The sequence below is a fragment of the Mustela nivalis genome, assembly GCF_964662115.1.
Source record: "Mustela nivalis genome assembly, chromosome: 1".
Classification (NCBI taxonomy): Eukaryota; Metazoa; Chordata; class Mammalia; order Carnivora; family Mustelidae; genus Mustela; species Mustela nivalis.
Genome location: NC_139020.1, coordinates 201,047,033 through 201,072,743, shown reverse-complemented (window position 1 = coordinate 201,072,743; position 25,711 = coordinate 201,047,033). Strand labels below are relative to the sequence as shown.

Here is a 25,711-nt window from a genome sequence, read left to right as displayed (position 1 = left end):
ATTTGGAGGGAAACCAGGTCCCCCGGCATCGACTTTCCTTGAGGACCCCAACGAGACTCTCCACCCGCTTCCTAGAGAAGCGGCGGAAGGATGAGCGAGACAAGAGGCGAGGAGCCGCTGGTGACGCACTACCGGCCGCGCCACTGCTTTTCCGGCTTGGGGGGAGGGTAAGCCCGTGCCCTGGGCCTGCGCGCACCTGTGGGACCGTAGTCGCCACCCCGCGGGGAGCCCCCGGACCTCACGGTGAGCGGGCGGGGCCTCAGGGAGGGGAAAGGAGTGGCTCCAGGCGCCTTCGGCTGGGACGGCTGGCGGGAGGCTTCTGTAGGAAGCCTGCCCCGGCGCCGCGCTCCCTCGGAGTGCTGTCTGCGCGTGCGGCCCAGAACTCCCAGCGGCTGCCGCACAGGGCCCGGCACAGAGCTGGCCTCTAAGAAGATGGTGGCGGGAATGAACGAATGAGTGATGACTGAGTGATGGATAGATGACCAAGAGCCAGGACCCGTGTTCGGAAACGAAGTCTCGGGGCTCAGAGTTCTCGGTGTGGATACCACCTGCTCCCCCGCCATTAGTCCTGCTGCTCAGAAACTTTTTTAGGGACCGTCGTACTAGGACCCGGCAGTAGTGTAGAGCGCACTAGGTGGCGAGTCTCGAGTCTCTTGAGTTATAGAATTCCTGAGGACACAGAGGCTGTTGCTTCATTTCTAAAGTTGGACTGTCTAGTCCTGCCTTTCTTTACAAAGTTCAGTTGACAGCATGTCTGGGATAGCACGTACGGAAACGTGATTGTTTTGCAACGGAATTTTACTATGCGAAACTTGCCAAAGAGTACTTAGAGCTCGGGGGCGGGGCTACAGAATGAATGACGTTGGAGCCTGCCAAATGGGAAGATGCGTCCAGTGTAGCAATGGAAGAAGATAGATATGTATGTAAGATTTTTGTGATAATTTAAACTTAGTGCAAAAGAGCCCTGTTCGAAGCAGTTGGGCTCATCTATTTAACCCGCACCACTATTATCTGTAGTTTTTAATGAGGATATTGAGGTACGGAGAGAATAGATGACTGTCTAAGGAGGCATGGCCACTTAGTGACCCAAGGCTGCAGAAGAGGGAGATCTAGTGCGCTGCTGCGGCCTGGATGAGTATGTACTTTTGGCCAACCCACAAACCCAAGAAGGGCTTCAGAGAAGTGCACGTTTGAGGGTGGTCTTATTGAAGGAATTGTGTTATCAAATTCGTGAAATATCCCACGTGGCTTGTCTACAATTCTTTAGCTCATTATCGAGAGGTGAGGAGGTGGCAGGGAGAAGAAAGCGTTTACAAGGTAAGAGAAGAGAGCTAGGTCCCTGTTAATCTTAACAGGATTAAGCTATTAACAAGTTTCCTTTTTTGCTTTTACCCTTCACCATAATACCTATCTCTCTCCTAAACCTGGATTCGGACAGATCCTTTTATCTTCTTAAAATCACTGACAATCAGATTATTCTACACTAGGCATTGGTGGAAAAACCTTCCTCTGTGCCTTCCTCTTTGGGGAATTTATAGACTAAGAGTCAGTACTCTATGGACCACAGGCCAAATTTGGTCTGTCACCTGTTTTTGTTAAAAAAAAAAAAAAAAAAAAAAAAAAAAGCCTTAATAAAACGCAGCCAAGTTCATTTGTGTACGTATTGTCTAGTTGTTTTCAAACTACAAAGGCAAAATTGAATTGTTGTGACAGAGACCATATAGCCCATGAAGCCTAAATTATTTATTTTTTAGCCCATTACAGAAAAAGTTTCCAGTTTGACATAAACTGCTAACAGCTCAGATAATTCACAGTTGGAGGAGAGGGTTGTCACCAATATGTCTTTTCTTCTCCATAGATTTTAGTATCAAACATAATAATGCCTGACCCCTGTGGAATTCCTGCCATGGGGCAGATATCTTTATAAATGCTTTACATGAATTAACTCATTAGTTAAGGAGTCAACAGAATGTTAAAGCTGAAAGGACTCATGGATACTCTCTCCACCCCAATTAGGATATTTTAAAATTTGTCAGCTTTTTGAGCCAGATAGCTAGTCATGTACATGGTCCATTCACATGGGCTATGGCAGAGCAGTTTCCTGACTCCCATTTTAGTTCACTTTAATCTTACTTGAATAACCTCTTACTTAATTAAGATCCATGTTCATTGGATCTAGCATTTTTTGTTTTATTTGTTTTTCTGTTGTTGTTGTTGTTGCTGAAACTCATGAGCAAGGACTGTCATTTTTTACATGTTTATGTCCTTAATTATAAAAGTAATACATGTTGGGCGCCTGGGTGGCTCAGTGGGTTAAGCCACTGCCTTCGGCTCAGGTCATGATCTCAGGGTCCTGGGATTGAGTCCCGCATCGGGCTCTCTGCTCAGCAGGGAGCCTGCTTCCTCCTCTCTCTCTCTCTCTCTCTCTCTGCCTACTTGTGATCTCTCTCTGTCAAATAAATAAATAAATAATCTTAAAAAAATTAAAAAAAATAAAAGTAATACATGTTTATTTTTAGGGAAAGTGAAATATATAGACAAGTATAAAGGACAAAGGAAAGTAACCCATTAAATGTTCTAGTCATCCATATGTTAACATTTTGGTGGATTTCTTCTGTTCTTTGTGTCTTGTATATATCCATGTATTTTTTTTCCAAAGATTTTATTTATTTGGCAGACAGAGATCACAAGTAGGCAGAGAGGCAGGCAGAGAGAGGAGGAAGAAGGCTCCCGGAGGAGCAGAGAGCCCGATGTGGGGCTCGATCCCAGGACCCTGGGATCATGACCCGAGCTGAAGGCAGAGGCTTTAACCCACTGAGCCACCCAGGCACCCCGAGGTCCAAGTTTTTGAGGGCTCTTAATATGTACATGAGCCATCACTGTAGCAGAGTTAAAAGGTGTGCCTTTGGGAACTTTAGATTATTAGTTTCATTCACAAACTAAGGTAGGAGCCCTGAGAATTACGTGCTTCATTTCTCTGCACATTCATTGACTAGAAGGTCCTCCAGTGCCCATACACAAAAGTTTTGTGAAGATTCCAGATTCCTCCTCTCTGCTCCAGCCTCATCCCGTCCCAGAGCAGTAATCATTGAGAATCAGTCTTCCTCTGTAAGCATTGAGAACCAGACATTTTGATAGCATTGGAAATTTTGCAAACAAGACGTACAAGTCCCTTGACTTCATGATACCAGGAGACCAGGAGAGTGAGTCTCAACCAGAATTTACATCAAAACCAAGCAGGCATTTAAATAAATTTTCCAAAATCAAATTTACATAATTTTCACTTGTTCCTTTTTATTTATGATTCCGGTATTGTTAGCATTCAATATTATATTCGTTTTAGGTGTACGATATAGTGATTCAGCAATTCTCTGCATGACTCAGTGATCATCGCAAGTGTACACTATAATTCCCCTCACCTCTTTTACCCATTCCCCCCCATCTCCTCCCCTCTGGTAACCATCAGTTCTCTGTAGTTAAGAGTCTGTTTCTTGCTTTAGCGCTCTCTCTCTCTCTTTTTTTGCTTGTTCCTTTTTTCTTTTCTTTTTTTTTTAAGATTTTATTTATTTATTTGACAGAGAGAAATCACAAGTAGATGGAGAGGCAGGCAGAGAGAGAGAGAGGGAAGCAGGCTCCCCGCCGAGCAGAGAGCCCGATGCAGGACTCGATCCCAGTACCCCGAGATCATGACCTGAGCCGAAGGCAGCGGCTCAACCCACTGAGCCACCCAGGCGCCCTGTTCCTTTTTTCTTAATCCCACATTGATTTCTTAAATCCCACATCTGAGTAAAATCATATGGTGTTTGTCTTTCCCTGACTTACTTCACTTAACATTATACTTTCTAGCTCCATCCATGTTTTTACAAATGGCAAGGTTTCATTCATTTTTATGGCTGAATAATATTTCATTGTGTGTGTATATCACATCTACTTTATCCATTCATCTGTTGATGGACACAGGCTGTTTCCACAATTTGGTTATTGTAAATAATGCCGTAGTAAACGGGTGCATGTATCCCTTTGAATTAGTGTTTTTGTGTTTTTTGGGTAAATACACAGTAATGTGATTATCGGGTGGTAAGATAGTTCTATTCTTAACATTTTGAGGAACCTCCACACTGTTTCTACAGTGACTGCATCAGTTGGCATTCCCATCAACAGTGCATAAGTGTTCCTTTTCCTCCACATAGTCTTCAACATTTGTGTCTTGTGTTTTTGATTTTTGATTTTGTATTCTCCTGCTTTAACATACTGTATTTTCTAATCAATATTTTTTGAAAACATGATTTTTAATAGTTACAAAATCTATCATATTGCTGTGCTATCAATATTTATTTGCTTATTTTACAATTATAGTAACAGTGTGATCTTTGTACATACATTTCTGTGTTCATCTCTGATCATATTTTTTCACTTTAAAAAAAAAATCTGATTACAGAAGCTGTTTATTCCTACGGGAAAACTTTGAAACATTACACAAAGATAGGCCCTAACATAAAAGTTTGCCATAATCCTTTTCTTCAGAGATGGTCATGGTCAACAATTTGATACATATTCTTGAGATTAGAGTTAGTTTTTAAAAAAGAAAGCATTAAAAAAAAGAAAGCATGCTTTAACAAACATATATATGATGTACTTGAAGTCCTTCATTTTCTTTTCATTTACATAGAGATAAGTATTTTTCCAAATGATCACCTATTTTCATTTTTAGTTATCTTAATGCCTGTATAATTTCCACCAAGAGGAAGTACCATAACTTCCTAAGCCTCAGTGTCCGCTGGTAGGAATATTGTGTTTTCCAGCAACATGCAGGGTAATTTTTTTACAGGTAACAAAGGAGTTCAGCTTTTTTCTTCTGTGGGAAATGACTTTTTCTTTTCTTTCTTTTTTTTTTTTTTTTTTTAAATTTTTTTTTCTTTTCTTTTTTTTTTTTTTAAGTAGGCTCCACAGTCAGCATGGAGCCCAGTCTGCAGTTTGTACTCAGGGCCTTGAGATCAAGATTCAAGCTGAGATCAAAAGTCAGACACTTAACTGACTGAGCCACCCAGATACCCTGGGAAGTTCCTTCTTTATGAAAAAGTTCTAATAGTAGAATTACTAGATCAAAGAATATAGGCATTTTATAGGCATCCTGATGATTTTGAGAATCTTCTGAGATACATCTAGGTGTTGTATATACTTAGTATTCTTTTCTGAGTTCCTATACTTACAAAATGATGATCCCAGGATTCCAACTACAACTCAACCTACAATTTTAAAACCTGATGTATATTGCCAAATTATCTCTAGAAAGATGGTACTAGTTTACATTCCCACTGCTTGTGTATGAGAAGCTCTCTTTCCCCATACCTTTGTCAGTGTTGACTTTTAACACTTAAAAGAAAATTTCTAATTTGATATAAAAATAGATTCTTTATTCTTTTGGTTTCCATTTCTTTGATTACCACCAAGATGGAACTTTGTTTTTATGTTTATTGGCCTTTTGTAATTTTGCTGTATACATTGTATGTCTCATTCTTTTATGAGTTTTTCTTTTTTCCTTACTCTTCATTTTATTTTTCAAAGATTTTATTTATTTATTTATTTATTTGAGAGAGAGAGTGAGTGAGTACACAAGCAGGTGGAGCAGCAGGCAGAGTAAGAGGGAGAAGCAGACTCCCCACTGAGCAGGGAGCCTGACGTGGGGCTCCATCCCAGGACTCTGGCATCACGACCTGAGCCAAAGGCAGACAGTTAACTGATTAAGCCACCCAGGTGCCCCTTTCCTAAGCCACCCAGGTGCCCCTTTCCTTACTCTTTAATAAGAAGTCTTTTATCCATTAGGTGCATCTACTTACTCCTTGATGTATAAATCAAAAATACTTTTCCTAGATTGTATGTCATTTAATTTTATTTGTATTTTGGATAGAGAGATTGTTGTCTTTCTGTGACCAGATTTATCCAGTTTTGTCCTTTGTGGTTTGTGTTTTTTTATATGTTGCTTAGAAAAGCCTATCCTATCCCTAAAGTCAATTATTTCTTAGTATTTTATTTTGTGATTTCATTTTTTATATTTAAACCTTTAACTAGTTTAGATTTATTTTGGTATGTGGTGTGAGGTAGGACTCTCACTAAGTGTTTTTTCCAGGTAGTTAAGCAACAGTTCCAACATCATTTATAAATACTTAATATTTTATGACTAGGGATGCCAATTTTATCACATATTAAATTCTTTTATTTCTCTCAGGGGATTAGGAATCTCTAAAATCAAAAGCCAGAATTAAATTTCCTTTTAATATATAAAGTTGTTGTTGAGGTTTTCCTAGCCACACTCCTTTGATGTTTTTATCTGTTCCCTCCAGAATGGTAGTTACTCTCTTCATGACACTTCTGTCTTCTATTCCAGATGTGTATGCCTACTTTCTCTTTGGATATTTGAAAACTAAATGTATCTTCTTTCTCTCTCAACCAGTGTTCCCATTCTCTCTAAAGGTTGCTGTCATCACTCAAGCCCCAAACCAGCAAATTATCTTGACTTCTCCCATTCCCTCACACCTCTACCCAATATTTATCTAATCCTGTGGATTCTGTCTCTTAGTTGGTCCAGTCTACTTACTGCACTGCTGAAACAACCTCCCAGCGAGGCCTTCTAGCCTTCACCTTGCCTCCCCACCTTCCACTGTTCATACAGTTTCCCTCTTTGCTATGGGCAGAAGGATGTGTTTTTTTTGTTAACAGCAGATGCGCTCATGTCTCTTTTTCTCCCAAACCTTTTCATATTCCTTTTATGGCTTTCTACTCACTTAAAATAGTTCATAGGTTGTATTTGATCTGGCTTTTGCTTGCTTCAGTCTCCATGTCTTATTTTTGGTGCTTAATACTTTGTCTAACTGGATCTTTTTCATTTTTCCAAAGTACTGAGCTTGTTTTCTTTTGTATATTGTTTCATATCTCTGGTCTATTCTTTTCTATCTTCACCTGTTTCCTATTTACCTTTTTTTCCAGGAAGGCTTTTTTGCTGAGACTACATTAGGTCCCCTTTTCTTTACATTCCCGCATCCCATATTTCCACTTTTATAATTTCCATAATTGTAACTACACTTTAATGTCATTGTCCAACTGTAATGTAAGTTCTAGGCAGGTGGGGGCGTGTCTGACTTTGTCCGCTAACTGATTATACTGAAACCCTACTCTACTAAATGGTTTTCTGTAGGATTGTGTGATGGGTTCTTTTTATGCTTAGAGGTGGGGGAGGGGCAAAGGGAGACAGAGGCAGAGGATTTTTTTTTTCTAAGATTTTATTTATTTATTTATTTGACAGAGATCACAAGTAGGCAGAGAGGCAGACAGAGAGAGGAAGGGAAGCAGGCTCCCCGCTGAGCAGATAGCTGGATGTGGGGCTCGATCCCGGGACCCTAGGATCATGACCTGAGCCAAAGGCAGAGGCTTTAACCCACCGAGCCACCCAGGCGCCCCAGAGACAGAGGATCTTAAGCAGCCTCCACTTGGGGCTGGATGCGGGACTCCATCCCACACCCCTTAGATCATGATCTGAATTGAAATCGAGTTGGATGCTTAACCCACTCAGCCACCCGGGAGCCTCCCAGATAGGATCCTCCTAAACCTTTAAAACTCAACACAGAGGCGCAGACTTTGATGAGAAGCTGTACCAGCCTTATTACGTATGTACTTCAGCAGACTCATGCCATTCTAACTGCCTTCCGAGCTGTTAATTTTGGTAAATTCATCTTTCTGTCTTCCTTTTTCCTTGAAATAATGCTGCTGATTCTGCTTCTCAATTCAGGGTTATATGGAGAGACATTTTTGGATGAACAGTTGTGATTTCACATTCCAAACTTCAGAAACTCTGTACTATTTTTTGTAACTTTCTTGTAAGTCAAAAATTACTTCACAGTATAAGTGTTTTTTGTTTTGTTTTGTTTTTTAAGGAGGTTCCACACCTAGCATGGAGCCCAATGTGGGGCTTGAACTCATGACCCTGAGATCAAGACCTGAGCTGAGATCAGGATTCGGATGCTTAACTGCCTGAGCCACCCGGGCACCTCCTTTTTCTTTTTTAAACTGCAGCCTACACTTTTAATGTTGAGCTGTGCTTGAAGAAAAATTGTTTAGTTGATCTGACATCTAGAAGAATGGGCAGTCAGTGTATCTCTAAGTTGTACAAATAGAGTTCCCTAACTACTGTCCAGCTCCTTGGCAGATAGTGAAGATGGGTGGACCAAACTTACTGCATTAGCCTTGCTATGAGTCCACTTCCCCATGCAGCTTTTTTTTTTTTTTTTAAGATTTTATTTATTTGAGAGAGAGAGAGTAAAAATGGGAGGGGCAGAGGGAGAGGGAGACGCAGATTCCATGCTTAGCAGGGAGCCTGATGCAGGGCTTGATCCCAGGACCCAAGGACCATGACCTGAGCCAAAACCAAGAGGCGGATGCTTAACCAACTGAGCCACCCATATATCCCTACCAATGCAACTTTTGATTATATTCATTGGCCTTTCATATTGATTGTTGTATAAAGACATGAATACTTCTATCTACTTGATAGGTAGCTTTATCTTTATAAATAGCATTCTGATTTATCCATCCAGCACTTGAGTGTTTGCTGATGTATCACTCTGGCTATCACTTTTTACACAGCTGACAAATGGAATTTGTGAAGGTAGAAGGCTGGAAACCAACCGTGCGGTCACACTGCTATCTGAACAGATTTTGTGTGAATTATTAGATAGTATCCATAGGCAACAATTCTTTGTCCTTTTCCTGTTTACTGGGACAGTGATATCCCCTTCCCCACCTTTTTTCCCCCCTATGAGCAGGGCTCCCAGTTTTCCAACTCTGAAGTGTTTTCCAGTCAAAACAAAGAGAAGGTTTGTGGATGTTGAATATGCAAGGAGCTGAAGAGAGAGCGGTTGGAAGAGAGGTTTGTCCAGGTGAGTGAGTAAGGAAAAACCAGTGGGAGAAATAGCAGGGATTTGGAAATTTTATAAGAGAAACTGATTGAAACTCAGGAAATAGAATTATCCTCCTTTTAGGGATGTTGGAGGGCATATGTGGATGAGCATCTCTGGGGGCCAACTTTTCCCCAATATTCATTTTGTCTCCTTTCCAAAATTTGCTTTTACATTCATTCTCCCACTGTCCACTCTGAATACAAACAACCCATGTTTCTTCTTTTGACCTAATCCTAGCTTTCTGCTGTTTGTTATTTTCCCTTTATTTGTATTGTCTCTGGTTCTGTGGCTTCCTAAATGTCTGTAAGTGCCCATTCCATGGGGTTTCTTATTAATGGAGAACTCCACCCTGATACAGATCTTTTCTACCACTTGTAATTGAGTTATGTGCTCTGCTTACTTTTATTGGGCCTTGTTTATATGCCAATATTGACATATGTTAGAGTTAGGCCCCTGCAACCTCAGGGGCTTCCATTCTGTCCTATTTAAGAAATACCCACTCTGATGTTTTCTTTCAGGTTTGATGGAAAAATCTGTTCAAGAGGAGGATGTCTCTGAAATTGATTCATCAGGGAGAGTAGCAAAGAGATTACCAGAGGATGCAAACCAGGATTCTGTAGTTGAAAAAAAATACACATGCGAAAGCATGAAGGAAAGCACTTCTGGAGAGGTTCCCAGACCATGCCTTTTCCAGGAAGGAGGTTTTGGGGAAATAACTTTCATCCACAAGGAAGCATCTCCTGAAACAATTAGCCAAGAATATGATTTTGAGAGAAGCTTGCTCTTGACCTCCAGCTTTGTTACACATCTCAGGGTTTCTACAGAAGAGAACCTACATCAGTGGGAGACAAGTAGTATACACATTGATGAGATTTCAGAGCAAAGTAAATGCCCAGCTCTCTCTACTCAGAAAAAGTCTTGGGAATGTAATGAATGTGGAAAAACTTTTACTCAGAGCTCATCCCTTACCCAGCATCAGAGGACTCATACTGGAGAGAGACCCTATGCATGTGAGGAATGTGGGAAAGCCTTTAGTCGCAGTTCCTTCCTCGTTCAGCATCAAAGAATTCACACCGGAGTAAAACCATATGGGTGTGAGCAGTGTGGGAAAACATTTCGATGTCGATCATTTCTTACTCAGCATCAGAGAATCCATACTGGAGAGAAACCTTATAAATGTAACGAATGTGGGAATTCCTTCCGCAATCATTCACATCTCACTGAACATCAGAGAATTCACACTGGAGAGAAACCATACAAATGTAATAGATGTGGGAAGGCATTCAATCAGAACACACACCTCATTCATCATCAGAGGATTCACACTGGTGAGAAACCTTATTTATGCAATGAATGTGGCTCTTCTTTTCGCAAACATTCAAATCTCACACAACATCAGAGAATTCACACTGGGGAAAAACCCCATAAATGTGATGAATGTGGGAAAACTTTCCAAACAAAGGCAAACCTCTCTCAGCATCAGAGAATTCATACTGGAGAGAAACCTTATAAATGTAAGGAGTGTGGCAAAGCCTTTTGTCAGAGCCCATCCCTTATCAAACACCAGAGAATTCATACTGGAGAAAAACCCTATAAATGTAAGGAATGTGGCAAAGCTTTTACTCAGAGTACCCCACTCACTAAGCATCAGAGAATTCATACAGGGGAGAGACCCTACAAATGCAGTGAATGTGGTAAGGCCTTCATTCAGAGCATTTGCCTTATTCGGCATCAGAGAAGTCACACTGGAGAAAAACCCTATAAATGCAATGAATGTGGGAAGGGCTTTAATCAGAATACCTGCCTCACTCAGCATATGAGAATTCATACTGGAGAGAAACCCTATAAATGTAAAGAATGTGGGAAGGCCTTTGCCCATAGTTCATCTCTTACTGAACATCACAGAACTCACACTGGTGAGAAGCTCTATAAATGTAGTGAATGTGAGAAAACTTTCCGCAAGTATGCACACCTTAGTGAACATTACAGGATTCATACTGGTGAGAAGCCTTACGAATGCATTGAATGTGGAAAATTCTTCAGACATAGTTCAGTCCTTTTCAGACACCAGAAACTTCACAATGGTGAATAACCCTGGCATTCAGGTTGTGATAGCTTCTCTAGAAAGAATCGCTGGGAATCTGGCTGAGGGCAGTGGGGCAGGCAGAGTTCCTGGAGGGAAGGATGAAGGAACACCGACTGTTACACTCGGAAGAGTATTTCCACTTATGGAGGCAGAGCCTACTCCAGCTGGGCATCTGGGAATATAGGGTAGAAAGGAAGTTCTTGCTTTTTGGATAAATCCTGGCTACCTACCACTCCTCCTTCCCCTTGTGACTCTCATTACTTTAGGGGCCATTTGTTAAGTTAGCACCTGTGTTTCCCTTACTGCATTCCTGCCTCACCTTCCCAACTTGTGACCTGTGTTCTCTGACCAGTAGGCTGAGGTGCTTTTCTAAATATTTAGTGTGCATGTGGAAGCAATTCAGAGGTAGTGCTAAGTAGCCTTCTGATATCTGAGAACATGCCATCTCTTAGAAGCAGTCTCATGAAGGGGCATTGGAAATAAGGGAAAATGAAGAATCCTTACTCATTCATTCAACAAATAAGGAGATATGTGGCAAGAACTGGGCTGATGTCTACAGATAGTTCATGAAGAAGGCTTTTATCAGGGTAAGAGAGATCTTTCCTGATCCTTTCAAGCTGGAAGGCAATTTGGGGCCAAAAAGGAAGTAGGAGGTCAAGAGAAACTTAACCTTAAATGATGCCAGTTTGTGGGAAGAGAGTCAGATCTGCTCAGAGGGCCAGGAAGAGGAAGGGCCAACCTTTGTCCCAGATGAAAACTTACCCATGAAGAAAATGGTTTGTGCTAGACTGCTGGTGCCGAGGCTCAGAGCAGGAAGTCTGTGTTTGAGCAGGTTACCTACATATCCCAGCCCTGGACTAGGTGTACACCTGTCTCATAAGTTTGCCTGGGCCACTGGTTTGTAGGGTCCAGGGGAGAGAGACCCACCAGGGTTAACTATGTCCAAACAACTGTTAATTGATGTTTAGGGAGGAGAAACCATTAGTGAAGAGAGCAATCCGCTTTTTAGGTTGGATGGAGTTGAGGCTGCTGGACTAGTCTCTAAGAGAGTGTTGGTCATTGTAGCAGAGAGGGATAGGTTTCATGTAATTATGCCATTGGAGGCTATTAAACAGATTTGTTAGATTTCAGATATTCCTGTTTTTATTGGAACTATCTTATTCTTGTATATTTACCCTTCCCTGAAGGTTAGGAGTATCTAGGGAAAGACTTTCATGGAATAAATTTGGAAAGTATTCTACCTCTTTTTCAAGTCCCTAAGTATTGAACTAGTACAGTTTGCCACTATGATGGTGTTTTATTCTTTTAAGAAAAAGGGCATGGTTTTCCCCTTATTTCCTTACTCCCTTTCATGTTCTTTACTGCTACCCAAAGTTTGAGCTCTGAGAGATTAGGTGAGGATTACCTTTCACTGCTATTTGGAATAGTTTCTATGCCCTGAAACTTATATCGTTTTTAAAATAATGACTGTTAAAAAAACAAAGTCAGTTGATTCTGGAATGGTTGGTTATTTAGAACTCAGCATTAATTTTTTTTCCAGAACAGCTATCTTGTAAGCAGTGGTTTGAGCTATTAATTACTATTAATAGGAACATGGCAGAAACAGCACTCTCTCCCTCTGCAGCTGTGAAGATTCTATTCCCAAAACCGGCCACAGGGCAGTTCATAACTGAGTAAATTAATACCCTATGGACAAAGATAACCCTGTTAGAATTTTATTTTCGTGAAAAAATTATAATACCCAAAGGAGATACTGATGTATTTGTACTTCCTTTTTTTTTTTTTTTAAAGATTTTATTTATTTATTTGAGAGAGAACATGAGAAGGGAGAGGGTCAGAGGGAGAAGCAGACTCCCTGCCAAGCAGGGAGCCGGATGCGGGACTCAATCCCGGAACTCCAGGATCCTGACCTGAGCCGAAGGCAGTCGCTTAACCAACTGAGCCACCCAAGCACCCATATTTGTACTTTCTAAATGAAAATGACACTAGAGAATTCATTGCTGGCACACAGGAAATAATCAGTAGATATTTGTTGAATTAATATATTTTAATCAACCTGTGCCCACCAGAAACTTTAGCAACTTCCTGATATGTAGGTATTTAGTGTAATAATTATACAGTACTGTCTTTAGAGTTCTTGATTTGAGATTAGAGAGAGTTGGGAGAGTTTTCTTAAGGAAGAAATGGGACCTCTACGGATGAACGATATCTCCAAGGTCTTTTTAGGAGATTTTCTAAAAATCCAAAAATATTTTAATCCTCAGGTTAAGAGTCTGATGCCATTTTTACTTCCTAGGAAAACAGGAAGGAAGAGAATTTGTCATCTTGCTACCGTCCTCATCCCGTAATCTCACACTGACAAATATTTGTTCTCAGTTTTCTCTCAGTTACTGGACAGCCAAGTGCCCAGTCACTCTGGTGCCAAATCTTGGAATTGTTCTTGGTCAGTCTCTTACACAGTCCTCGTATCCAAGCAACCACTGTATCCTGCTTATATCTCCCAAGTCTGGAAGCCATGTCCACCACTGTTGCTTTAGTCCACATCCTAGTTTATTTCCTAGACCATTTTCCTACTTTCCCAGTCAGTCTTCCAGTTGCCTGCCCCATGAGGCCATCTTCCACATTTCTTTTGGATGGTCTTTGCAAAGCACAACTGGCAGCTCTGTTATCTCAGAATATCTGAGCCCCTTAGAAGGCATCTAAAGCTCCTCCACATGCACAAAAAACAAAAATAAATAAATAAATAGAGCTCTTCTGGGGCCCATACCTACATCATCCCTCTCAGCTGCCTTCCCTGCGTTGCACACTTCCATAGTGTTAAATCCTGTGACTCTGTATCATTGCTGACCTCAACTTTGGTGATTTTTGCACAGCCTCTTCCTGTAGCCTCGATTGCCTGCCTGCCTTCTGCTTGCCCGGAAAGCTCCCATGAGTCACTTAGGAATATGTTCATGCAACACCTGCTTTGAAGCTGTCTCTGACCTCACATGTTTTTTATTTCGGTATTTTGACGTTAGGGCTTGGTGGGGGTGGGGTGCATTGGACAGGAGGAACTTGCTATCTGACTCCAAAGAAGTGCTGAGAATGTGACTCTTGGTAAAAAGCAAGGTGAGCTCAACATTACTGTTTCTTGTCATGTCAGCTGACAGTTCTACGAAGGGTCCTCTTCGTTTTACTTATGTTCCATTGTAGTGGCTAGTTTCCAAATCTTTCTCTTCCCACTGGACTGTCAGCTCTGTCAAAGCAGGGGCCCTGTGATATTTATTCATCGTTCTATCCACAGTCCCTAGCACTTCAAATTTGCTCAGTAAATATTTGTTGAGCTCAACTAAAATACCCAAGTCAGACACTTCTCCACGCCTGCTTTGCAGGTTGTGACTTTAGGTCCACAGTTGCCAGCAGAAGGGAGGTATGGAGAGGATATGAGTGTGTCCATGAAGTGTTTGCCAGGTACAAGCATTCCGAATCTTTCCTCAAGATACAGATTGTGTGGTTATATTAAGCAGAGGGTTCCTTAGGAAAAAGTAATACTTTGTACAAAACAAAACCCTTGTGTTAAAAATGAGCTGTTGAAATGTTGCATCACAGTTTAACAAAGTGCTTTCAGATATGTTGATGTCTGCATCACCAGGAGGAGGAAAATGCTTGCATCTGTAGAAGCAGAACCATGTCAACTGGAATATCTCTGAAATAAGGAAAGCAGGAGCTGAATACGGATGCTGGTGTAGCAGGAGAGCTTTTGAGTTTAGCAGTCCCAGTGTGGAAGCACTACCTGAGCTCACAGCTTTCCTTGGCTCCAGATGATAAAGAACTGGAATGTGGTGCTCATTCTCAGTGTGCTGAAACTTAACTTGTGATTTCACAAGGACATGGCATGAGGCCAAATCAGATCCTCAGAACAACAGTAGAGAAAACAAGTGGTTGTACTTGCCCAAAGTCACGCTGCTAGGAAGTGACATGTGAAATTTAAACTCCCATGTCCTTTCTCACTTTTCCTTCAGATTTCTCTTTATCGGTCATACCTCTGCTCCATGATTCCTCTTTAGTTGTGTTTATTATATAGATTTGACTGCATAGGGCTGCAATCTTGCCTGGCTTGTGAGGATGGGAGGAGCTCATTTTAAGATGTTATTTTTAAGTAATTTCTACACTCAACATGAGGTTTGAACTCAAAACCCTTAAATCAAGAGTCCTGTGCTCTACCATCTGAGCCAACCAGGCAAGCCTGGGAGCTCATTTTAAATCAAAGAGATTTTTTGCCCTCAGACTTTCCAGTGTGTGAGTGTGAAAAATAAGTTGGTTTTACATTTTCATTTCACCTTTCTGCCTACTTAATGCAGAAGTCTAGCTTTGACTCCAGGTGGCTTCAGTTTCACTCCCCTTTAGCTACTGGCCACTGCAGGGCTAAGGTCACTTTAGTTTTGTGGAATGTTTTTGGTGTCCACTCTTCCCCTGCCTGTCTCCCCACCCATTTCCCACCTCAGTGATAGACGCTCAGCCCAAATTGTGTTAAGTCCCAGACTAATGTTTCTAGTAAATTGCTCTACTTAGGGTACCCCACTCTAGAGTTAGTTCCTACACAGAAGAGCCTGCTGATTTGGATTCTTTGAAGCTTAAAAGTTAGGTAAAAAGTGATTAGGCCTAGGCTCTTTGGCCTGTGAGATGTTAGGGCTTGGTGGGGGTGGGGTGCATTGGACAGGAGGAACTTGCTATCTGACTCCAAAGAAGTGCTGAGAATGTGACTCTTGGTAAAAAGCAAGGTGAGCTCAACATTACTGTTTCTTGTCATGTCAGCTGACAGTTCTACGAAGGGTCCTCTTTTAGCTGAACAGGGTTAATAATGGCCTTAGTCTGGAGCATCTACACTCCTAATTTCAGCCTCCTTAAGGGACTTCATTGTGTTAAACCAGCCAGTCTGGAAGTTTAAGCAGATAACTTCTCTGCTGCATCTCATTCATTTTTTTTTTCAAGGGTTTGCTGAGGGCTCCTTATGAATTGTACAGTAGGGATATGGTAAGCAAACCACCGTATTTCCTACAGCGTGCACATCCGTAAGAATGCCTGGAAGTGGAGTGGATCAGGTACCCTGCTACCCATGCCTTCATCCCAGGAACACACTGTCAAAAGGAGCCTGTATGTGCAAGTATTCCCTGTGCGAGTCTCAGCAAGATCTGAAGTTTTGCAGTAGTGGGGATGAGGGCCTTGAGGGCTGGCAAGGTTCCTTGAAGCCAATGCAGAGGACTGGAGCTGGAATTTGCGGAGCGTGACAGAACAAACATTTACTGAACTTTTTAAAGATGTTGGAACGTCTTAGTAATTACACACATTAAGCCCATTAATCTTTATGATAACCTTTGAAATTCGGTACCATTATTTATTTATGTTCTCTAAGTCAGGAGACAGGCACAGAGAAATTACTTGCCCAAGTTTACACGTTGATAATCTGGGACTTAAGCTGAAAACAGAGCTCTTCTGGTCTCAGGGGCAGTTGTCGAACAAAACCTAAAGCAGAGGGTGTTGAGGTTCCTGTGACGAAACCAGCTTTCTGGCATGTGAGAATGTAAGGAAGGTTAAGCCAGCTTTGTGAAACCTTTGGGAAGACCTCCAAAAGGCAGTGACGTGGAAGAGTTTTTAGAAAGATCAGTGTGGCCAGGTTGCAGAATGAGTAGTGAGAGCGACTTGTGGTCTGCCACGAGTCTCCAGTTCGGTTTCCTTACTCTGGGAAGGAGCGCGGCGAGGTGGGTTTGCAGGCTGTTTCTGCAGCAGCGTCTGCGGCGTCGGGCTGAACCCCCAGCTCTGGGCGGGGAAGGAAGCACCGAGATGAAGCCGCTCCCGCCTTCCTAGAGAGGAGAACATAGTGTTCCGCCCGCGGCGCGAGCTGCTGACGTCACGCCGGCGCGGCGGGGACTGGCTCCGAGCTGCCCCGGGTCTCTCCGACGCCCGAGTGCCGCTATGTGTGGCGGAAGGCCTGCGGGCAGCGCTCTGTGTGTCGAGGCGCCGTGCTAGAGTGCGACGGTCTGGTCTCGCAGCCCGGTTTGGTCTCGGAGCGCGGGCTGGCCTGCGGCTGCTCCTCTTCCCGGCGCGCGAGAATCTTTGGAGCGAGGGGTCGGAGCCACCTGGCCCTGAAGAGGGAAGGGAGAAGCTTGTTGGAGAGCCCTGTTCTGGGAGTCGGGAGACCTGGGTTCCGTTTGTATGTACTTAAGGGAGGAAGTGAACTTCTGATTGCTTCAGTTGTCAGATTTCTAGAAGCCAATGCTATTCCTTGCTTTGCCACTTGACAAAGTTGCACGGGTTGAATGACTATATGTGAGAGTTATCAACTTCCTTTAAGCTCTTGTCTAATAGCAACAGAACAGGTAATGTATGAAGACGTAGACTCAGTACTGTAATAACAGATACTATTTATTGACGGCACTTTTCTAAATACTTCCCATGTATTATTTATGCATCATCACACCCGTATGAAATAGTTATTATCTACTCCATATAACATTTGAAAAAGAGCCTCAGGAAGGTTAGGTAACTTACCCAAGATCACTTGGAAAATAAATCTAGAACAGCGATTCAAACCCAGGGAGTTCTGGTCCCAGAGCCCATGCCATACTTCAAGTTTACTAGAGGAAGACATGTAATCAGAGCATCAAAACAATGGGAAGGATGGAACTGGAGGGTATTATGCTGAGCGAAATAAATCAATTAGAGAAAGACAATTATCATACAATCTCTCTGATATGAAGAATTTGAAAGGTAGGGCGGGGGGAGTTGGGGGGCAAGGAAGGAAAAAATGGAACAAGATGGGATCGGGAGGGAGACAAACCCTAAGAGACAATCTCACAAAACAAACTGAGGGTTGCTGGGGGGTGGGGGGGGTAGGGATAGGGTGGTTGGGTTATGGACTTTGGGAAGGGTGAGTGCTGTGTAATGTGTAAGCCTGATGATTCACAGATCTGTATCCTGAGGCAAATAATACAATATATGTTAATTTTAAAAAATGGGAAGTGCTATGGTAGAGCCACGTAAAATTCTTTGAGACTACAGAGGAGAAAGGGCCTTGGAAGTGAAGAATTATCCACCTATAAGATGTGTAGTGGTTCACATTTGAGCTGAATATTAAAGTTGAGTATAAGTTTGAAAAGAAGTAGTTTGTTCAGTGAAAAACAGAGGGATGCTAGTGGATTGGGATGTATTAGACTGGTTACCAGCCTTTTACTAGTGTTCAGAGGGAGTTCTTAAAAGCTTTCCTCCTGGGAGGGGTCCTTAACATCTTCCAAAATATTCCCTCATCCTTTCTTGGAGATTCTGCTTCACATAGATGTGGTCTTATTTTCCTGAAATTCCTCTACCTCTGGTTGTGGTAAGATTACTGTAGGGGAGTTTCCTTGATGTTGATTCAGCCTATTCTCAGAAGAGCTAACTAACCTCCTTGTTTGACACATAGTACCTGACCAGTTAGTATTTTTAAAATAAATGAATAACCATCCTCAATCAAAGATGAACTGAAGTTTTTGCTCTTTTCCCATTTTTTTTTAAAAGATTTCATTTATTTGACAGAGATCACAAGTAGGCAGGGAGGCAGGTGGGGTGCGGGGTGCGGGAAGAAGGCTCCCTGCTGAGCAGAGAGCCCGATGTGGGGCTTGATCCCAGGACCCTGGGATCATGACCTGATCTGAAGGCAGAGGCTTTCACCCACTGAGCCACCCAGGTACCCCTCCCATGTGTTTTTAGAATCAAAGGATCACAGAATGTTGATACTAGTTTTCCACTTTCATTTCACAGATTCGAAAACAAATCACAGATAAGACCAAGTGACTAGCTTTACGTCATTGAACACATTCAGAACCCAGACTCAAACCTAGACTTCTTGACTCAGGCCAATGTTTGTTCTATTGCCCTCTACCATAACCCTGGTTTTTGACTTTTGAAGTCAATGGCTTTTCCAGTAGTTTTTTTTTGGGGGGGGGGGCTTGGCTCCAACTTTCTCTCTTGTGGAGGATATTTTACCCCAGGATAGTCCTTAGGAGCACCTGCCCCTTTTCTTTGTGCATTGTCAGGTCTCTTGGAAGACAACCCACTTACTGACTTTTGTCCTTGGTGATACTTTTTTTTTTTTTCTTTCAGATTTACTTATTTGAGAGAGTGCCTGAGGTGGGGGGCAAAGGGAGAGATATTGAGAGTATTAAGCAGATGCCACACTGAGCTTGGAGGCCACTGCAGGACCTCACCACCCTGAAATCACAACCTGAGCTGAAACCCAAGTCGACCACTCACCCGACTGTGCCACCTAGGCACCCCATGGGTGATATTCTTTTAAGAGAATAATGATATTCTTCACTCAGACTTAAAATAGTTATTTCATTAGGGATTGGCTATTCCTGAGTTCCTCTGAATTTAGATTAGGAAGGAAGTAGGCTGACAATTTATGGGTGCTTTTTTCTCCTCCCTCCATGCCTCAGATTCCTGCCCTTCCTCAAAAGAAGGCCCCAGGAGACAAACTAGTGTCGCTTGTGTTCCTCACAGCTTATCTCTGGGTAAGTGAAATCTAACTAGAGAGCCCAGGATGGGTTGTTACGGGGTTGCTCATTCCAAAGTGCTGGCAGACCTGTAGTGGGACCCACCAGTGGCCACTACACCTAAACCCTGCAGACTGAAAATGCAGAACCACTGGAAATGACCACCCCTTATTAAAATCAGCGTGAGTGTGGCCCATTGTGGAAGCAGGCAATGGAGTAATTGGTTATAGGACAGATCAGAGAATGTACTAATTTTATATCACATGTACTTAAATTGTAGCAAGAATAGCTCCCCCTGTGCAGTTGCCTGGTAGCTACTCACTGAACTGCTAAGGGTATGCTTTAATGGGGTAGCAGTCAGACGTGGGAAACCTGGTAGTAAATTACTAGAAGACTTATAGCAAAGGTGATTTAAATGTTTCCTCAGAGAATATGAATGGGCTCCTGGCTCTGTTTGGAATAAAAGCCTAAGTATTAGCAACTTACTGGAGATCAGAAGGCAACATGGAGCCTGCGGATCTGTCTAATTCAGTAAGAACAGTACTTTATGAACTGGATTCTTAGGCTATGGGAATTCTATGAATAGATTGTGACTATTTATGACCTGAAGAATTCAGTCTAGTTTAATATGTACGCATAATATATGTACATGTGTGTCTGTGAATGTGTATATGCACTAGGAGATGCTTAGAAGAAAAGATTGTCACAAAACTAACTGTATTTTCATGCGATGGTAGGATTTTAAGTAATCTCCGTTGGGGACTGTTTTTTAAAATGAGTATGCATTTTTTGTATGGCAATAAAACCCCAAACAAACCAAAAAACAATTTTGAGACACTAAAAATAAAGGAAATAAAAGCATGGTTAGAGTTTTGGTTTTATGTTCAGCTATTTAAACCACCTGGCATTAACTTTTGTATATACTGTATCTACACTGGAAGTTTATACAGAAGATAAAGATAGATACGTTCTGGAAAAATACTCAATATATTTAACAATCAGTGCAGTACAGTACTGCCTAATCAGATTGGTCTCTGACTGTAAACAATTTGTGCAGAAATACCAATATATACCAACTAAGTCTTAGCCAGGGTAGATCAGGGTAGAAATCATCTTGAAGGCACATTCTTTAGTTGGGGGGAATAAAAGCAAATAGCACACAGAAGAACCTATAGAATAATCATATTTATGTAGAGAGAATCAAATGGTGTGTGTATAAAAATATGTAGAAAGAAGACGAAAAAGGGGCATCTGGGTGGCTCTGCCTTTGGCTCAGGTCATGATTCCAGGGTCCTGGGATCGAGCCTCACATCGGGCTTTCTGCTCAGCGGTGAGCCTGCTTCCCCCTCTCTGCCTACTTGTGATCTCTCTGTCAAATAAATAAATAAAATCTTAAAAAAAAAAAAAAAAAAAAGAGGGACGCCTGGGTGGCTCAGTTGGTTAAGCAGCTGCCTTTGGCTCAGGTTATGATCCCAGCGTCCTGGGATCAAGTCCTGACGCATCAGGCTCCTTGCTCGGCAGGGAGCCTGCTTCTCCCTCTGCCTCTGCCTGCCATTCTGTCTGCCTGTGCTCGCTCTCTCGCCCTCTCTCTCTGATAAATAAATAAAATCTTAAAAAAAAAAAAAAAGAAAAGAAAAAAGACTGAATGAATATACTCTAAACTTAATGATAACCTCTAGGAGGGAAATGGGCTTTGTTTTGTTAGGGTGGGATGGTGATAAAAAATGACTAAATTTATCCTATATCCTCTGTAGTATCTATTATAAAGTGAGGTTATATTTATGCATAGCATATTAAAAAACTAAAATTAAAAGGGGTCTCAGAGAATCAGAATGTGTCAGTGTCTCTAGCACCATCCAGGGAAGACATTGGTGATGTTTGGCACCTAAATATCTGTTCTCAGATTGTGTGCCCTTTCTCGGAGCATCAGGGTTTCAAAGTCTGATGCCATTAAGATCATCTAAGTATTTCTCTTTCTCAAGTTCTAAGGAGTATCCTGATGACAGTGATTTGGTTCCTAATAGGTTTTTTTTTTTTTTTTTTTTTTTTTTTTTTTTTTTTGTAGTGGAGAGAGTGTGTCAAGGAGCTGGACATTGAGCATATAAATTTTTCATTGTAGATCAGTAAAGTAACTGTTTTCTACATCATTTTGTGAATTTGATTAGTGTGTATCAGATTCTGAAGCATTTCATTAATATCAAAGGTGAGGGCCAGATTCTGGGAATCTCTTTCTCAAGGACCAACCCAATCCTACTTTTCCTGTAAATAAAAATGATATCTTACTTTCTTTCAATAAGCAGGGCTCTAGTTTTCAAACCTAAAGATCTTCCAGTTGGACATAGCGGGAGAGCTACAGATGCGGTATGTTTTGGAGAGAGAGGTCCAGAGACACTTATCAAGGCAAGTGAATAGGAAGGACTGGTGTGATGGACCTAGTAAAAGTTACAGCCTGGATAGCCTTTAAAATTTTTTATTTATTTTTAGAGAGAGGAGAGGGGAAAGGGGCAGAGGAAAAGAGAATCTGAAGCAGATTCCCCACTGAGTGCAGAGCCCGATCCCAGGACCCTGAGCCAAAACCAAGAGTCAGACACTTAATCGACTGAGCCTCCCAAGTGCCCCACCGCAATGATGTAAATCTGTACTTTCTCAAAAAGCATGAGCAAGATACTGCTTACAGGCAACCTAAGGAAATGTAATTACTTTTCACTTATTCTTTGAATAGACTGTAGATAGATAGTATTTTTCCATTAAAACTAATTTACCCAAGATTAGTGTACTTATCTTTTTTTTTCAAATATTTTATTTATTTATTTGACAGAGATCACAACTAGGCAGAGAGGCAGTCAGAGAGAGGGGAGGAAGTAGGATCCCTGCTGAGCAGAGAGGCTGATGCAGGGCTCAATCCCAGGACCCTGGGACCATGACCTGTGCCAAAGGCAGAGGCTTTAACCCACTGAGCCACCCAGGTGCCCCAGTATACTTACCCTTTTCACATTCTACTATTTATCACTCTGGATGATCCTAAATTACCTGGATCCATTTTTAGTACTTAAGTATTCCAGAATCAATCATAATAGGGAATTTTATAGGTTTCCCAACATTTGTCACTACTTAAATCTCTTCTCTCTATTATCTAATTTTTTCTCCAGGTCACTGTGATCTATCTCAATTATTGAGAAGAGGATAAAGTAAAGATTCCACAATGCAGGTCCCCCGTTTTGCACAGAGGACATTTTCCTTGGTGATATTTTTTTCAAACAAGAAGATGAAGTCTGATGCAAGTGTTAAGTGACTTTTGGAAGACATGCAGGGTCAGAAAACCTGGTTGTCCAGGGTTTGCGTTTGGAGAAGGAAACATCCTGAAGAAGGAAGAGGGGTATCCTGTAGGAATGCCTGAAGGGACAATACATGCACACATAAACACCCAGAGCTTTCCCAGGACAGTTTTACTGTAACCATAACTATCTTTGAGAAAGTTCCTTGTAAGTGTCATGAATTTGAGAGACAGTTTCCTCTAAACCTGCACCTACTGGACAGACATCCCTTGTGTCACAAGCAGCATGAGTTCTAGCCAGATTTCACTGCAAATGAACCCTCAGAGACTTAACATGCAGAAGAAACCTTCAAAGTGTAGTGAATGTGGAAAATTCTTTACTCAGAGATCATCTCTTACCCAGCATCAGAGGATTCACACGGGAGAGAAGCCCTATGTATGTAGTGAATGTGGAACTTGTTTCCGTAAACAGTCAAATCTCACTCAACATTTGAGGATTCACACAGGAGAGAAACCGTATAAATGTAATGAATGTGAGAAAGCCTTTCAAACGAAAGCAATCCTTGTCCAGCATCTGAGAATTCATACTGGAGAGAAACCCTATAAATGCACAGAATGTGGCAAAGCCTTTTGTCAGAGTCCATCCCTTATCAAACACCTGCGAATTCATACCGGAGAGAAACCGTATAAATGCACCGAATGTGGCAAAGCCTTTAGTCAAAGCATTTGCCTTACCCGTCACCAGAGAAGTCACTCTGGAGATAAACCTTATAAGTGTAATGAATGTGGGAAAGCCTTTAACCAGAGTGCATGCCTCATGCAGCATCAGAGAATTCATTCAGGAGAGAAGCCTTACGCATGCGCGGAATGTGGTAAAGCCTTCACTCAGAACTCCTCCCTTGTTGAACATGAGAGAACTCACACTGGAGAGAAACTTTACAAGTGTAGCGAGTGTGAAAAAACTTTCCGCAAACAGGCACACCTTAGTGAACATTACAGAATTCATACCGGAGAAAAACCTTACGAATGTGCTGAATGTGGGAAATCCTTCAGGCACAGCTCGGCACTTGTTCGACATCAGAGACTTCATGCTGGAGAATAAAACCTGGCGTATAACCAGTGCGGAAAGAGTCTATGAAAATGCCATTGCTACCCGCCCCCAAATTCTTAGGACTTTAAGGCTCAGTCTTCAGCCAGGATGAACATTCTGTACGTTGAACAAGACGCAAGGTGTCCTGAAAGTTAAGAAAGTAGACTCAGAACTAGACAGTCTTGAGTTTGATGACTTCTTTGCCACTCAACGGGTATAAGACTGGATCCTTCTGAGCCTGTTTTTCCCATCCTCCTCAGAAGAAGAATGAGGATACTTCCTAGGGTTGTCTTGAAAATAAAATGAGTTGTATGTAATAAATAACTACCATTCATTGGTTTTGAGCCATAGATGTTCCCAAGGTATATAAATCTGGCTACTGAAAACAAGCAAAGTATAGCATTAGTTTTTGGTTCTCAATGTGTTTTTTAAGAACTTTTTTTTTTTTTTAAAGATTTTATTTATTTGACAGAGAGACACACAGTGAGAGAGGGAACACAAGCAGGGGAAGTGGGAGAAGGAGAAGAAGGCCTCTGGCAGAGCAAGGAGCCCAACGCGGGGCTCGATCCCAGGACTCTTGAGATCATGACCTGAGCCAGAGGCAGACACGACTGAGCCACCCAGGCGCCCCAGAACTTTTTTTTTTTTAAAGAACATTCTTGAAATTGGGTTATGATTTCATGCTTACTCTACAGAAAGTTATTAAAACTATGTCGATTTAAATAGAATACAATTTAAGACCAGTTTATCCTCAAGAAAATGAAGATTTAATCAGAGAAAAAAAAATATTGGAATTTGATTGGACATTGTGAAGTGTACTTCTGGGTACCCAGAAGAGCTTGCTAAGATTTGGATACCTCCGCTGTTGGATCTTAGTTCATGTCAAGCTCTAGACCTCTCTTTCCCATGAACAGGGAAGCTTTGATGACACTAACTAAATAAAAACTTGCATTGTAGGACTTTTGTGTGTTTGTGGTGGGGGCAGGGAGAGTTGGTAAGGAGAAGTCATATGTGAATAAAGAGGGGTGGAAATGGAAGAAAACATAAGCATGTTGATTACTATGTGGCTGTATTTGTTTCAAATTTGTGAAACTAAATAAAGAAAATGTCACTTAAGATAGAATTGGGAGGCCAGAAGGGGGAACTTACACGTATTATACCTTGCAGTCCTTTGCAGAACCAACAGAAAGAGCCACACCTTGCATTCCTAACAAGAAGCCTACTTTACTAACCCCAAGCAGGAAGAAGGAAGATTATCTCCTTGCCTGACAATAGCCTAGCCAATGAGATGGCCACAGCTCAGCCAATGAAAAGCCATTACGTTTCAAACCCCCAGTGTACTCCAAAGGACATTTTGTTTGTAACAACTCCTCCAATTCCCCCTTCCCTCTATAAATGAGCAGTTCCCTCCTTTGTTTTTCTGACTTGCCTACAGTTTTATTGTAGCCTGTATGTCCTGAATTGCAATCATCCACTATTCTCAAATAAGCCCATAATGCTGGTAAAATAATTGGCTTTTATTTTTGAGGCTGACAGATTCTTGGAGCACAAGACTAAAGGGGGCCTCTTAAGGGAATAGGAGGGCAGGAGACATTGAATTCTCAGGTGTCAGCAAGCAGTATTACTGACTACAGTTTTTGGTTTATTCTCATGTATCAAGTCCTGAGGTTGGCAGTCCGTGGGTGGTGCAGTAGCTCCTTGAAACGTGCTATCAGGATCCAAGTGCCTTGAGTTTTTCCACTAAACCAGCCACAGAAAGGATCTGCCTTCCTTAGGCCAAAAAAAACAGAGCACCTAGTA

The 25,711-nt window shown here is 41.8% G+C and overlaps 1 protein-coding gene across 10 annotated transcripts; it reads left to right on the top strand.

Moving 5' to 3' along the window:
* The first annotated feature begins 137 nt into the window (after window positions 1–137).
* On the top strand, window positions 138–25,324 carry ZNF502 (zinc finger protein 502). 10 transcript variants are annotated; one of them, XR_014304624.1, is made up of 4 exons: window positions 14,209–17,393; window positions 19,491–19,565; window positions 22,697–24,859; window positions 24,935–25,324. XR_014304624.1 is itself a non-coding variant. In XM_082705846.1 (3 exons), exons 2-3 carry the CDS (start codon window positions 8,876–8,878, stop codon window positions 11,041–11,043), a joined length of 1,629 nt encoding a protein of 542 aa, XP_082561972.1. In that variant the 5' UTR covers window positions 138–243; window positions 8,817–8,875; the 3' UTR covers window positions 11,044–12,788. The 10 variants fall into 10 exon arrangements, 5 of the variants coding, with proteins under 5 accessions (XP_082561972.1, XP_082561973.1, XP_082561975.1 ...); XM_082705846.1 differs by lacking the exons at window positions 14,209–17,393; window positions 19,491–19,565; window positions 22,697–24,859; window positions 24,935–25,324 and adding exons at window positions 138–243; window positions 8,817–8,930; window positions 9,470–12,788; XM_082705847.1 differs by lacking the exons at window positions 14,209–17,393; window positions 19,491–19,565; window positions 22,697–24,859; window positions 24,935–25,324 and adding exons at window positions 154–919; window positions 8,817–8,930; window positions 9,470–12,788.
* Window positions 25,325–25,711: the final 387 nt, after the last annotated feature.

Bases quoted from the DNA above. Each gene is read 5' to 3' on its own strand.
- ZNF502 (XM_082705846.1), top strand. From the start codon at position 8,876: ATGTTGAATATGCAAGGAGCTGAAGAGAGAGCGGTTGGAAGAGAGGTT. The intron at 8,931-9,469 runs GTGAGTGAGTAA...GTTTTCTTTCAG, and splicing joins TGGAAGAGAGGTTTGTCCAG to GTTTGATGGAAAAATCTGTT.